At 34.0% G+C, this 16090-nt stretch overlaps 1 protein-coding gene across 1 annotated transcript in view; it reads left to right on the forward strand.

Annotated features, from left to right (window-relative positions):
• The first annotated feature begins 995 nt into the window (after positions 1 to 995).
• Positions 996 to 16090, forward strand: part of LOC107746121 (TBC1 domain family member 9-like) — a 27422-nt gene continuing 12327 nt past the window's right edge. The window contains exons 1-5 of the mRNA XM_016560217.1: positions 996 to 1614; positions 9492 to 9602; positions 12548 to 12666; positions 12759 to 12987; positions 15730 to 15991. Of these exons, the coding sequence (XP_016415703.1) occupies positions 1494 to 1614; positions 9492 to 9602; positions 12548 to 12666; positions 12759 to 12987; positions 15730 to 15991 (842 nt within the window). The 5' untranslated portion in view covers positions 996 to 1493. The remainder of the gene's footprint in view (positions 1615 to 9491; positions 9603 to 12547; positions 12667 to 12758; positions 12988 to 15729; positions 15992 to 16090) is intronic.

A 16090-nucleotide genomic window follows, 5' to 3' on the forward strand; every position in this document is an offset into this window, starting at 1 on the left:
TTGATTTTTTATCTGTTGGTATTTGATAGAATCCATGATGCCATGTGTCTAAACAAGATGTCCAGGACCTCCAGCAGAAATATAGGCCCACAACATCAAAAATACAGCAGTATATTTCATTGTACACATGGGATACTTTTTATCCTTGTGTTCACCAAGCCCATCTTGAGTGTTTGCTGCTAAAAAGCTCACTTTTTAGTTTCATCTGACCATAGAAGCCAGTCCCATTTGAAGTTCCAGTCGTGTCTGATAACTGAATATGCTGGAGTTTGTTTTTGGATGAGCTAGGAGAATTTTTCTTGAAACCCTCCCAAACAACATGTGGTGATGTAGGTGCTGTTTGACCATTTTTTTAAGGTTTTCTGACCCCGAGACTCAAATATTTTCTGCAATTCTCCAGCTGTGGTCCTCGGAGAGTCTTTAGCCACTCAAACTCTCCTCCTCAGCGTGCATTAGGACGATATAGACACACGTCCTCTTCCAGGCAGTTTCGTAACATTTTCTGTTGATTGGAAATTCTTAATTATTGCCCTGATGGTGGAAATGGGAATTTTCACTGCTCTAGCTTTTTTCTTAAAGTCACTTTCTAATTTGTGAAGCTCAATTATCTTTTGCTGCACATCAGAAATATATTCTTTGGTTTTTCTCATTGTGATGATTTTTCTATACATACACATATTCTGTATATACATACATATACTATATATTAAAATGTATACATATATATATATATATATATATATATATATATGTGTGTGTGTGTGTGTGTGTTTATATGTATGTATTCATTATTATTTATTTATTTATTAAACATTATGGATGGTGATAACTTAGTTGGACCCATTTTGTAATCCCAAATATATATATATATATAAATTTGTTTTAGTGAAAATTAATTGTCAATCATTTTTTGTTTATGATCAATGTGCTTTCCGCCCACAATCGTGACGTCACAATGGCCTGCCCGTGACGCACGCTGAGTGGACGCGTTGCAGTGGCGCTAGAGAGTAAGCGTCAATAAAACACAGCAGCGATGTCAGGCATTATTTATTTTGCGTGCTTCGGGAGCTAGTTTAAACGCTGAAAATATCCTTATCGTTCCCTAGTTACCACCGGAATACACCAGTTCTGCTTCTCTCGGGCTCTGTTAGTCATCGCCAGGCGCTGAAGTCCCTGTCGTGCTTTCAGAAAGCTGTTCGTGGTGTTATCTGTGTAGTGGGAGGTGTGCGCGCGTCTCAAGGAGCTCCAGGAGGACTGAAGATATTTTTTAATGGACATATTTTAATATTTATCCATCTGCTCGATACGGTAAGCGTTATATTTAACTGACAACTTATAATATTGCAATATACCCCCGACGGATCTTCGAAGCGCCTCGCTTCCCTAAATCTGCTGCGCGCTTTGACGCTTGGATAAGCTGGAGGACAGCGACTCCATACTGGACCACGGAGAGAAGATTTGTTTGATGTCCTCGTGAGGAAACCGAGCTGAAGATGTGGGTGAACCCTGAGGAGGTGTTGCTGGCCAGCGCGCTGTGGATGACAGAGAGAGCGAATCCCTATTTCATCCTGCAGAAGAGAAAGGGCCACGGAGACGGCGGAGGAGGACTCGCGGGTAAAGCCACGATTGCTCAATGAACCGCGCGCACGCTCATGTTGTGTATGATGGCAGCTTATGCTCAGGTGTGTTCATTCATGCCTGCACTCTCAGGTGGACGCGTGCAGCTCGCGGTCACGGAGACGCACCTATGCGCGCGCTCACCTGTGTGGACACATCACTGAGCAAATGGTCTAGGATTTACTTTCCAACTATTTTCACTCAGATATTGCTAGTATTTTCCACATATAATTACACAGAAACGGAAAGTAACACAGAATTAAATGTCCAATTTAAATTAGAAAGACTGAAATAGTGTTTTCATATAAAGCATACTCTAATAATTGTTGTTTTATTTGCATCTTCGAAAAATTTATTTATTTATTTATTTTAAGTATTTTAGCATTTTACCAATTGAATACTTATTATTTATTAGCAGGTGTGTTATCAGCATAATTTGAAAATAACATGAATTTGAATATTTCATATTCATAATGTCTGCTTTTTGCTGTAATGACATGGACACGTTTGTGCAAAACTTGCTGATTCATGTTATCCAGCATATTTGATCATTTATACAAAGAAGTTCCTTTTTTAAAATCCTAAAAAAAACAGAAAAAATGATTAAATTAGAATTTAAATGGACATTAAAAATTTTATTTGATATTGATAGAAAGTAGGTTTCCAATCAGTTCTACATAGTTGCCCTCTATATATTAAAGGATTGGGTTGTATGTATGATTGTGCATAATATGAACCTACATGGATTTATATAGCCTCATAATCATATTATTTCCATTACTGCTGTGAACAGGCCGTGCAGAGATGTATAGATGCATTCAAACACCATAGAAATGGCTCATTATTGTTTCTGTGTGATGTTTTTAATGTGGCCGTGGTTGACCAAATAGCAAAATGGCCAAATATTGGCTGTTTAATCAGCCTGGCTGATATATGCATCCAATAACCCATTATGAAAGTCCTTCTAGTGAGATATTAGTGGCTCAGTAAGGTTCAGTTTATTCTCAATGCCTCAGGACATGACACTGAGCTGGTTTGATGTTGTGTAATATGCTTTATTGACCTCACCTGGTGACCTGACCTGTATTTATAGCTGGACAGGTGCAGTATGTCTGGCGTTCGCCTCTTTATCTCTGACTGACAGAAATCATGCTTGGAGCCTTGAAGGGAATTCTTGCACAATAATGTGATTGTGGATATAACTCGGAGTGAATAGCAGAGATCAACGTTGTAAGAGCCGAAATGTTGCCGGTATTTGTGCGCATACCTCTTTGTGTCTGTCAGTGAGAAAAGACAGACGCAAAGCGTGCACTAGCGAGGGAAGATGATGTCATTGTTACATAAATGTGCGAGCTGTGTGCCAGTGAGAGTCGGTGAGCCTGGCACGGCCCAGCGGACTGACCCGCAGAGTCTTGGGGAGCCGGCATTCGGCCAGGAGTACTAGAAACAAAGCCAATGTGTATGTATGTTTACATACATCAACCAGAGCAAATATCTTGTGATTTTTTTTATTCAAACATGAATTTTTATCAGAAGAAAAGTGCAATGGACAAAGACGATATACTTGTGCATGACGATAATATGGGCTTCGAAAGATTTTCTTATTTGTTTCTTTAAATTAATTGCATACTGTAGGTTCATCCAATTTATTTTTCATTTATTATTTAGTGCTGTTAAACGATTAATCGCTTACAAAATAACAGTTTTTGTTTGCAATATGTGTGTGTTTTGTGTATATTTATTATAAACTATTAATATAAATACACACACATACAGTATATATTTAGAAAATATTTACATGTATTTACATGTCTATATTTATATTCCTATAATTAATATTATAAATAAATATATTTAATATATAAACATAACCTATTTTTCTGAAATATATACATGCATGTGTGCGTATTTATATATACATAATAAATATACACAGCACACATACTGTACATATATTATGTAAACAAAAACTTTTATTTTGGATGCGATTAATCGTGATTAATCGTTTGACAGCACTATTATTTACCCATGAGAACGAAAAATCACAAATGAGATCTCATTAATATCTCGCTTGTTTCTCACTGACAGCTCTGAGAATAAATGGAGGCTTTTGTTTTGGGATTATTACCTGAATCTTACCAGAATATTCTCCCACATGTCACTTCTAGAGATCTCAACATTGTCTCAAACTGTGCTCAGGTTTTTTTCTCATCAGATTCTTCTAAAAAATTCATTGAGCTGTGATCTCTGTATTATTTTTATAGCTCTATGCGCAACGGCCAACGCATTTGTGTCTGTTTTTGAGGCATTTTATGAGAAACATTTGAGACAAAGTTGATGCTTAAATGATAAATGCTTTTAAAAAAAATTGTGGTGAACTATGAAAGAGCAACCTTTTAGCAGTCAGATTGTAGGTATTGCCTTTTTAAAACTTCATAAACATACTTTATTCCAATTTTTTGACTAAGACACCCAGAACTGTTTTAAGAGATTGACCGATAATCGGTTTTACCGATATTTATGCATTTTTCCATAAACGGATATCGGCTTTGTAATATTGGATCCACCGATAAATGGAGAATTGCGTGCAAGACTGCCACAAACTTGTTCACAGGTAAAGTAACTTGCTTTGCCTTAATTAATACACTTTATTTAACGTAAATGTCTTAAATCCTCATTAATGAGGTGCATTACATAAATACTTGATATGTAGTCTGTGAAATAGAGACTCACAGAGTCGTGTAATCTGTCAAATCATGTCCCAGAGACATAACTTTACATAAATTAAACAGGCTTAAATGAGTGCATGATGGAAATAAAAAAAAGAAGTAAAACAATAAATAAATATAGGTGCTGCATATCGGTTATCGGCACGTAAACATGCAAATTATTGGTATTGGTTCTAAAAGAAAAATCACTATATGTCAGTCTCTAATTTTCATCCATTATCCAAAGGCCCAGTGGTTTACTTTCATCCAGTATGAGCCCAAACGTCTTTTCTATGGCTAAATACAGATGAAGTCAACAGCTCCGTTGTGTTTTTATGCCATTCAATACAGTTGTATCAGGTTGATGCTGTTTAGGAGAATATTGATTTTGTCCATGTGCTGGTAAGGCTGTTTTTGTCAGAGCGGAGATTAATTCATTTGAGAGCAGAACTCATTCTATATTTAGAATGAGAAAAGACAACAATGAAATGTTCCTCCTACAACTCCTTATCCAAGCATCCTAATAAGACTCGCAAGAATCGCAGGACAGATTGAATTGTGTTTCCCTGTTGGCATATATGTAGGCTATGTAGTGTAGTACTCCCTACTACACTGGTCAAAATGTGCAGTGTACAACAGAGCAGACTGCATAATGTCTCCCATAATGCAGTGCGCTCGACTGGACCTTCCATATGCAAATGGTTAATATGATATTTAATATGGTATAATATTTTATAGACACAATAACTGGACACCACTTGGTAAATTAAACATGTTCACAATGAGGTTTTGTGATATCAACGGTTGTTGAAGCATTTATTGTTATTTATTGTTTCATATTTTAAAAAATAGTAGGCAATGTGCAGTGCAAACTTAGCCATTTGCTAGTATTCAATTTGACTGACATTTTGACCATTAGAGGATCTAAACATTTCAGATTGACCTCTTAACTCAACACAAAGAATACAAACGTCCAGTGTTATTTTAATATTATTTATATACTATTATATTTTCAGTTTTCGTTTTAATATTATTTTGATTAATTTTGTAATGTTCTTTTAAAAATGTTTTTAATGTTTTTGTTTTTTATTTATAGTTATCTCTACCTTATTATATTTTCAGTTTTATTTTATTTATTTTACTTCTGTTTGCTGCCAAGACAACATTTCTAATTTCCATTTAAGTTTATTTTACATATTATTTATTAAGTTTATTATTTCTATTTTACTTTATTTCAGTTAACACAAAAATGTTCTTAATAGTTTTAATTTTATTGAACAAAACTGCAGACGTTAATGCTGCCTAGATATATTTTAACATTTTAAATTTATTGCTAGAGATGCACCAATCGAACGGCCAGGGACCGGAATCAGACGATTTTCCGCATCAGTTTCAAAAACGAAAATCGTTCCAATCAAAGCCACAGCTTTTCGTTACAGTTCAGTTTATTTATTTATCCCCGTAGGGAAAGTACGTTTGCAGAATACTCGGTCGTTTAACAATTCACATCTGGCATATGTAAACAATAATTTAATGCTGATAAATTTACATTTAAAATAACCAGTCTAGCTGACCATCAGTAACTGCTAGAGGAAGAAGAATTTAAGAATTTAATTGCTTGGGGAATAAAAGATAATTTTGACCTGTTTATAAGCATCTGGGATATCTTCTGCCAGATGGTAAAAATTCAAAAGTACTGAATAAATCCACGTTTTTGAACGAATCGAGTGAGTCAATGATTCAGTAACCCATACATAAAGATAGTCACTTGCCTCGTTTCTGAATGAATCAGCCGTTTGAATGAATTGGTTGAATGAATGACTAAATGACTCACTCATTAAAACAGTCATTTGCCGCCACCTATTGGTGGTTTGGTTTCACATTTAAAAGTATCATTGCATTTTTCCCAAAATTTCTTATTTGTATGTTCAAAAAAAATAAATAAAACATTAATCTTATAAAATTATTTATGCATTTGCAATTTTGCGGTGTAAATGCATTTACGGCACCTCTCAGCTTCATCAAACAGTCTGTGTAAATGCATCTAATGCCACTTCAGTTTCCTGCAGTGGAAATATGGAGTTTGTTTATACTGATTTCATTTGAATGGGACTCGCAGGCAACTCCTTTCTACCTCCTTCTAGTCACAGAGCACTTTATTTTGAGAGTTGTTCAAGTGAGAGAGAACATGTTTAATAATCTCTTGTATTATGTAAATATTTTTTTGCATTGGAAAAAAAGTAGATTTTTGTTTGTATATGCTGCCAAGTATAGTTCTTAGAAAGAAAATCGAAATCGGCAAAAATCGGTATCGGCAGGTCACACTTACAAAAAAAAATAAGGGCCAAGAAAATTGAAAATTGCAATTGGTGCATCTCTATTTACTACCTGTTTTTTTATTCATCACTTATTAAAAACGAAAACCCTAAGAGTATGATCTCATATCCTGTTGCCCGTATTCATTGTGGAGTGTGAAGTGATTTCACAAGCTTGAAATCTAATGTGATTGCACCTTAATATAAAATGGAAAGTGTTAAATGTCTATGCTACTGTGTAACAGTGTGAATTTGAGCCGAAGTGTGTGAATATTAATTCTGGCAGGCATTGTTTGGAAACCTTTTGGGACTGTCCAGTCATGCAGCTTAATTAATATTCATGATCCAAGAATAGAATATTTAATATTTATTGCAGAAGAAATTTAATTATTAAAGTTTAATGTTTAACATGTTTGTAAATTAATTTTTATCAATAATATTAAAATAGATCAATAACAAAATAATGAAATGTATTAATAATAAAATTATTTTTAAATATTGTTTTTCTGAAAATACATCAATATATTAGTGCTGTCAAATGATTAATCGCGATTAATCGCATCCAAAATAAAAGTTTTTGTTTACATAATATATGTGTGTGTGCTGTGTATATTTATTATGTATATATAAATACACACACATGCATGTGTATATTTCAGATAAATATGTTATGTTTATATATTAAATATATTTATATATAATATAAATTATATTAATATAAATATATACATATTACTGTATGTGTGTGTATTTATATATACATAATAAATATACACAGCACACACACATATATTATGTAAACAAAAACTTTTATTTTGAATGCGATTAATCGCGATTAATCTTTGACAGCACTACAATATATTATGATGCTTAATGAATACTATGTTATGAAATATGTCAAATATTTGACAAAAGGCAGTTGTTTTGTTCCATCTGTCAAAAAAACTTGAAATACTGGAACTGGAAAAGGTTTATTAAAGAATGAACTGAATGTTGTTGATGTGCACGCACACTCTTAAACAGCGCTCAGCGCAGGGCTCTGCGACTGAATAGATGTGATCCTTACAGTATTCTCAAATCTCTGCTCTCTTGCAACCAAGGAAACTGTGGCTCATCCGAGCATATGAAAGCAGGAACAGAAAGTCATGTGTTCAGGAGGGGGATGTTATTGCACATTTGAGCTCCAGCAGAAACAGGTAGCCAGATTTGTCTGGAAGATCCTGATTCACACATTCAAGTCTGGCAAAATCTGTGGTGTCAAAAACGACTACATGTATGTTTACCTTCCTAATGCATATTCCTGGTCTTATTGTGCATGATTCATCAGTGTTCTCTGCTAAACGTACTTTTTCATGTTCAAACTGGCTGAACCTGCCCAATCCGCACTGGATTGTGAAGCCGTGTTGCAGGTTTTGTGAAAACGAGTGCTAGAGATGAAGAGCTCCTCCTCTGATCTGCAGGTTTTGCAGGTGTCTTCATTCGTCGTGTCTGATGCTCTGATAGCGATGTTAACACATTCTCGCCCTGCGGCTTCAAAGCCTCTAACAGCGGTTGCAGGCTCACCCAGGGGGGGTTTACAAGCAGCAGCTTTTTAAGGAATGATGTGTTTTGTTTGTTTGTTTTATCGTGACCCAATCTACACACAGTTAGACTATCATTTTGAAGCTGTATCTCAGTGTGTTTCTGTTTGTTTGTTTGTTTGTTTGTTTGTTTTTTGAAGTACATATATACACACACTACCATTCAAAAGTTTGGGGTCTGTAAGTTTTTTTTTTTGTTTTTGTTTTTGTTTTTGTTTTGAAAGAAGTCTCTTCTGCTCACCGAGGTTGCATTTATTTAATCAGAAATACAGTAAAAACAGTAATATTGTGAAATATTATTACAATTTAAAATGACTGTTTTCTATTTGAATATATTGTAAAATGTAATGTATTCCTGTGATCAACACTGAATTGTCAGCATCATTTCTCTGGTCTTCAGTGTCACATGATCCTTCAGAAATCATTCTAATATACTGATTTGATGATTAAGAAACATTTCTGATTATTATCAATGTTGAAAACAGTTGTGCTGCTTCATATTTTTGTGGATACATTTATTTTTTTCTGGATTCTTTGAACAGAAAGTTCAAAAGAACAGCATTTATTTGAAATAGAAATTTCTTGTAACATTATAAATGCCTTTACTGTCACTTTTGATCAATTTAATGCATCCTTGATGAATAAAAATATAAATTTATTTTTAAAAAAAGTCTTACTGACCTCAAACTTTTGATATATAAATTTTTTTTAAATGTTTATTATTATTATTATCATTCAGTCAGAGGAACCATCATTTTGGCCAAACAGCCATAAAATTAATTGCTTTATTGAAACAGACAGTTTGAATTGATTCATGGAAATGAATCAAATTTATCAACTCTAATGCCATTTTTGCTGCTAAAGCTTAAATCAGGGACAATACCAAATCATCATATTCTTAATGCTCTCATGCCTGCGAGTCCCAAGACAAGGATCATAAGATCACAACACGAGTCTAATGATGTGGTCATTAGGAAACAATATTTTACAAACATTTCTGGAAATGTTCTGGAATATTATATACTGATTTCTTAACTTTATACTCAAACTAAAATGAGTAACTGAAACTAAATCAAATAAAAAAAATTAAAAAAACATATTTTCAAGTAAAAACTAAGCTGAAAACTTGAATAAAATATTTAAAATGTATTTGAAAAATATATAAATATCTTTTTTTTTTTTCTGTGTGTCTAAGTACTGTTGATTTAGTCTATTGTAGGCTGCTTATCTCCAGTGGTCATTCTGAGTGTATGTTGTCTGTATTCTCACAGGTCTGCTGGTTGGCACCCTTGACGTGGTGCTGGACTCGAGCGCCCGTGTGGCCCCATACAGGATCCTCTACCAGACCCCCGATTCCCTGGTTTACTGGACCATCGCCCACGGTAACATACTGCCTCCGCTCTGGAATATTCCCTCTCATCCCGCCTGCTTCCTGATGGCCACTCGCTGCCGGAGCATTACCTCATGCCCTAGTGCCTCTAAAGTGCAATCTGAAGTCAGAAATCAATGTCCACTTTTCTTTCAAACGCTGCTCGACTGAACATGATGTTCACTCACTGTCTCCACTTTTAAAGTTCAGTTTAGACGTTGAAAACTTCAATGTAGGAATCAATGTTTTAGCAAAGACGGCATTTGTTAGGAATCGGTATTCGTGCAGGACTAGGAAGAGTGCGGTGAATGTGCAATTAAGAGCACTTATGATGAGAGCGGCTCTGCTTAGAGTAACACAGTGAACTGAAACGGAGATGGATTGTGTTACAGCATTTCTACATTGGTAGATATATTTTGCTCAGGCCTACATTACATTAGTTGCATGTGAAGAAACAGAATTAGTTGTCACAATACCAAAATGTTAGCAGTTAGAGCAATACTAGTAACATTTCTCTAAAATTTAAGTAAAGATTCTCAGCACCAGTTTCATTACAAAAACTATTGCACAACTATTGTTATTGCATCTGTTGCTCTATTTATTTTATTTATAGTTTTAACTATATATTATCTAACTTATTTAACTAATCTGAATACAAATAACATTTATTTAAGTGTTACTTCAAATTGATCATTCTAAATAAACAATACATTAAAACAATGGCAAGTAGCCTTTAATATTTTTTCAGTTAAGTAAATATTGTTGTAAAAAAGACTGTTAATGAATAAATAGATTCTGCTATACAATTTGTGTAATAGTAATTTATGTTGATTACATATATTACTGCAAATTAATAATTATAAATAAATAATACATTAAAACACACACACACATGGTCTTTTTTTAAAGCAATATAAATATCGTATCATTAATAAAATCAACCCAGTATAGATTCTGCTATAGTAATCTTGACATGTTAGATATATTTGTGTAAGAGTGATTTATGTTATTTACACTTGACAAAACATGTAGCTTTGTCAGAATACCAAAATTTTAGTAGTCAGTGGCAATACTGAAGAATTTTAATGATTCTCGATGCTAATTTCTATACCACTTAGACTACAAAAATGAACTTGATATCGAGCCTCTTAACTATTTCACTATTTTAATTTAATATTTAAAAAATATTACTTTTAATCATAAATAAAAATGCACTGATTTAAATATTATTGCAAATTAATAATTCTAAATAAATAATACATTAGAATACATGTTTAATTGTCTGTTTAAAAGCAACATTTTCTTTTTAAGAAAAATAAAATAAAATTTAAAAAAAACTATTTCAATAAAAAAAAAAAATGCTTTAAGTTTTTTAGTATCCAATTTATGGAGGCATATTAAAGCTTCCAAAGTAGAGCAAAAATACATACCTGAAAAACCATGATACTTCAAATAACGTGTCTTTAAGGGATGTTAAACACAACATGGAGTTGAATACAAGATGAATATATCAGTAAGATTTATATGGTCATCATTGTACAGTATTCATCATCATAGCGTCGAGCCCCTGCCTCGAACATTATGTGTGAAGCCAAAAGAAAGCGCTGGCTTCCCAGAGGAGCGGAGAGTGCTCTGTTTCTGAGCTAATCTGGTTTACAGGCAACTGCGAATGCTGGTTCATATTTCACATGCTGTTATTTTGCTAGCTGCAAAACATTTGGTAAATCTCTTTATTTAAGGCGAGAGACCCGTTTGCCTCTTCTGAGATGTGCATATGTTCTGTGAAAAGCTTTAGCATGACTGTGCATTGGCACTTTTTTATTTAAAATGTATTTTCTAGAAATAATCCTAGGCTGCATTTACCGTGCATCAATATTTTGAGACTGATGCTAAAATAAACAACTAAATAAATGTATAAATATATATATACAGTGGGTACGGAAAGTATTCAGACCCCCTTAAATTTTTCACTCTTTGTTATATTGCAGCCATTAATTATATATATTGTTATTAATTATATATATTGTAATTTGTCAGACATAAACAACTAAATGAATTTAATGTTATTATTAATATTTAATATTAAAGTTACATGTATATAAATATAATATAATATTAAGATTAAATTTAATATTTAATATAAATTGTTGGTTGTCAGACAATATAAACAGCTAAATGAATTTAATATGATAAATTTACACACATTATTACGGAGCCCCGCACATGACATGCAAGAAAAAAATCATTAAATTGTGCGCACGATTTACTAATTTGTTCCCTCGATGTTCTAAAACGTGCACACAATTACTATTTCGTTCCCTCGATTTATAAATCGTGCGCACAATTTACGAATTCATTCTCTCGATTTATAAATCGTGCGCACAATTTACTAATTCATTCTCTCGATTTATAAATCGTGCTCACAATTTACTAATTCATTCTCTCGATTTATAAATCGTGCTCACAATTTACTAATTCATTCTCTCGATTTATAAATCGTGCTCACAATTTACTAATTCATTCTCTCGATTTATAAATCGTGCTCACAATTTACTATATTAAATATTAATTTTAACACTTAATATTAATTGTTGGGGTTTGTGTTCTGCAACTGTGTTGTTGTTTTGTTTAGTTTTTTTGTGAGTTTTGGTTAAACAGCAAATGGAGCATGGATAGTTAGTTTTTAAAATAATTGTGTATTTCCATCTTTACATAATTGCGGGACACTTGTCACAGAACGAACTTAATGAATCGTTTGGCTTGCCAGTAATGTGTTTGATTTATTGCCTGAGGAGAGCTGTGCTAATACAGAGCTAATTAAACGATGAACCCGGACCCATCTGCTGTTCAGTTCAGAGCAAATGCAGTCGCTGCGGATAAAGACTTCAAATGAAATTCATTATCGTAAATGTGTGGATTAGTATTATTTGATGACACAGAGGTTTTTGTTTCTGGCAGGGAGCTCTCGTAAGGAGGTCACGGAGAACTGGGAATGGCTGGAGCAGAATCTGCTGCAGACGCTCTCCATCTTCGAGAATGAGAATGACATCACTACCTTCGTCAAGGGCAAAATACAGGTTACACATTAGCATTTCAAACACGCTATTCATTTAATTGGTGCTTTAGCGCTTTAGTGCTTAGACGTGTCTGTCTGTGTGCTTGTGTGCAGGGCATTATCGCCGAATACAACAAAAGCCATGAAATCAGAGAGGATGATGACACAGATAAGTTTAAGGAGGCCATCGCTAAGTTCCGCAAGCTCTTCGTCATGCCGGAGGAGGAGAAGCTGGTGAACTATTACTCCTGCAGCTACTGGAAGGGCAAGGTGCCTCGGCAGGGCTGGCTGTACCTCAGCATCAACCACCTCTGCTTTTACTCCTACCTGCTCGGGAAAGAGGGTGAGTTCAGCTACCGATGGATATGATGTGCAGCAACACATCAGGGCTGGGCCTTTTTTCCAATTGTGTCTATTGTGATGTATTGTTTTGTTTTAAAATAGAGGAATCACAGTTTTGAATAAAAATGTCAGCAAATGTTACAATTTGACATGTTGACAGTACGCCAGCGATAACAGTTAAGAGGAAGGACCGTAATGTAAAACATATTGGCTTTGTGTTTTTGCATTTAAAAACACGAGATGCGAGCAGTGGAATGTGGAAAAACACAATTTTTTATTCATCAATAGTTTTATATTATTAAACTGGTTACATTATTGACGTTATTCCCTGAGGTGAGTAGCAGGGTTATTATCGTTAACACAAATTTAAAACTAAAACCATAAAAAAAAAAAAAAGAAAATGTGAATTAAAATAAATAAACTATAAATACATTTTCAAAATTTGAAACTTTTTCATTTCTCATTTTCGTTTAGATTACCTTTAAGTATTAAAATAAAACTAAAACCATTAAAAAAAAAAAAAAGTAAATGTGAGTTAAAATAAATAAACTATAAATACATTTTCAAAATTTGAAACTTTTTCATTTCTCATTTTCGTTTAGATTACCTTTAAGTATTAAAATAAAACTAAAATAAAAAAAGGAAAATTAAAAACTATAAAGACATTTGTAAAAAAAAAAATACACAAACATTTCGGCTCAAAGCCTTCCTCAGTACACTGAGGAAGGCTTTGAGCCGAAACGTTTGTGTCTTTTCCCATCAGTAATGAATGTAAAATAAAACGAAAAAAGAAGACTGTTACTCGTGAGTGCGGATCATAATTTCCTATACTAAGTAACTTAACAGATTGACGCACCAAAATAAAAAGATCAAATAACAGAAGAGCGCAGTGCAAACGGCGTTGTTAAAAAAAATTACAAAAACATAAAACAAAATTATGAAAATCTAAAATTAATAAAAGCTAAATTACTAATTCAAAATATTAACAAAAATATAATTAGTATATCAGTGATATTGAAAAATAACACTGGTGAGTAGTAGTTGAAATAAACTAAATGTTAAAGGGTTAGTTCACCCAAAAATGAAAATTAGCCCATAAATTACTCACCCTCAAGTCATCCTAGGTGTATATGACTGACTTCTTTCAGACGAATCCAGTCGGAGTTATATTAAAAATGGTCTTTGATCTTTCAAGCTGTTTAATGCCACTCAGCGGGTGTTGCATGCAGTTAAATAAAATGCGCCCATCTATAAAAAAAAGTGTCTCACATGGCTCCGGGGGGTGAACAAAGTCCTTCTATAGCTAATCGATGCGTTTTTGTAAGAAAAATATCCATATTCAAAACGTAATAATCACTTGAATCTAGCTTGCGCTCACTGTTGTAAACCGAAGCAGTTTAATGGGGGAATGACGTATGGAGGTCGACCATTTTTCTTACAAAAACGCATCGTTTCGCTATAGAAGGACTTTGTTCACCCCCCGGAGCCGTGTGAGACACTTTTTTTATGGGGATAGGCACATTTTATTTAACTGCTTTTGGACTGAAGCAATGCAACACCCGCTGAGTGGCATTAAACAGTTTGAAAGATCAAAGACCATTTTTAATATAACTCCGACTGGATATGTCTGAAAGAAGTCAGTCATATACACCTAGGATGACTTGAGGGTGAGTAATTTATGGGCTAATTTTAATTTTTGGGTGAACTAACCCTTTAACTAAAATAAATAAAAATAAACTATAAATAAATTAGTTTATTTAGATTAGCTTTAAGCATTAAAATAAAACTAAAATTTAAAAAAGTAAAATTAAAAACTATATAGACATATTTTAAAAAAATGACAAAAGCACAAATCAAAATTACGAAATTCTAAAATTAATAAAAGCTAAATTACTAATTCAAAATATTTTAAAAATATATAATAGTATATCAGTGATATTGAAAAATAACACTGGTGAGTAGTTTTTGGCCTCGTACACACTGCAGGTAAATTTGGTTGTCATTTCACCTTTTAGTGCTTAATCCTGTTCTGTTCACACACAGTTCAGTAATTTACGGGAGTGACAACCACATGCTACAAACGAATTAACTCCAGAAAAATGCAGGTAATGGCAACCATATTTACAGGAATTCTACGCAGTGTGAGGAACCGAACTGAACAGCTTGTTGTTAATAACATATTTAAAGGGGTCATATGATGCGATTTCAAGTTTTCCTTTCTCTTTGGATACCACTGTTGCCAGATATTGCTATAAAAATTGGTAAATAAGATCCAAGCGTGTTATCTTGGAAATAAGCCACATACCAAAATATCATGACCTGCACCTGTCTACTTTATTAACTACTTAAAATGGATCGCTTTATTGACCGAGCCGAGCCTAAACAACAAGCCCAAAGATGCTTAATAAGCATTGTTTATAATAAGAGGTCTTGGCAACCCTCCAAGAGCGCACTCTGCAAAGCAGCCTTCCCAACCAAACACAACTGCTTTGTTGACGGTGGTTTAGTTAAAATCGCAGTACATAATGAGTCTTTAGTCGTTGTAATATTACTTTTGTAAAAAAAAAATAGCGGATACCAAACATGCAAGAAGGGAAAACTTTAGTTACAACAATGCCAATCATTGCAGTTTTGAGAGTGAGTTCTTTTCCACATACACACAAAACTGTTCACTAGGGGATTCACTCCCATATTTAAATGCGGTTGTCACTCCTGACTCAGTGTGAGTAACGGTTTGTTTCAGCTAAGCTGGTGATCCGCTGGGCTGACGTGACTCAGCTGGAGAAGAACGCCACGCTGCTGCTGCCGGACATGGTGCGTGTCAGCACACGCTGCAGCGAGCACGTCTTCTCCGTCTTCATCAACATCAACGAGACCTTCAAACTCATGGAGCAGCTCGCCAACATAGCCATGAGACAGCTGCTGGACAACAAGGGCTTCGAGCAGGACCGCTGTCTGCCCAAACTCAAGAAGAATTCGCCCAAGAAAGTGTCGGCCCTCAAAAGGTCTGTGACCGCAACACTCATGAAGATAAAGTAGATCAATAAAGATAAAGTAATGCTAGAAAACTGGTGTTAGGAGGCGAATTAAACATTTACAAAGTT

This window comes from Sinocyclocheilus rhinocerous, unplaced genomic scaffold (assembly GCF_001515625.1).
Source record: "Sinocyclocheilus rhinocerous isolate Xijiao unplaced genomic scaffold, SAMN03320098_v1.1 scaffold107, whole genome shotgun sequence".
NCBI lineage: Eukaryota > Metazoa > Chordata > Actinopteri > Cypriniformes > Cyprinidae > Sinocyclocheilus > Sinocyclocheilus rhinocerous.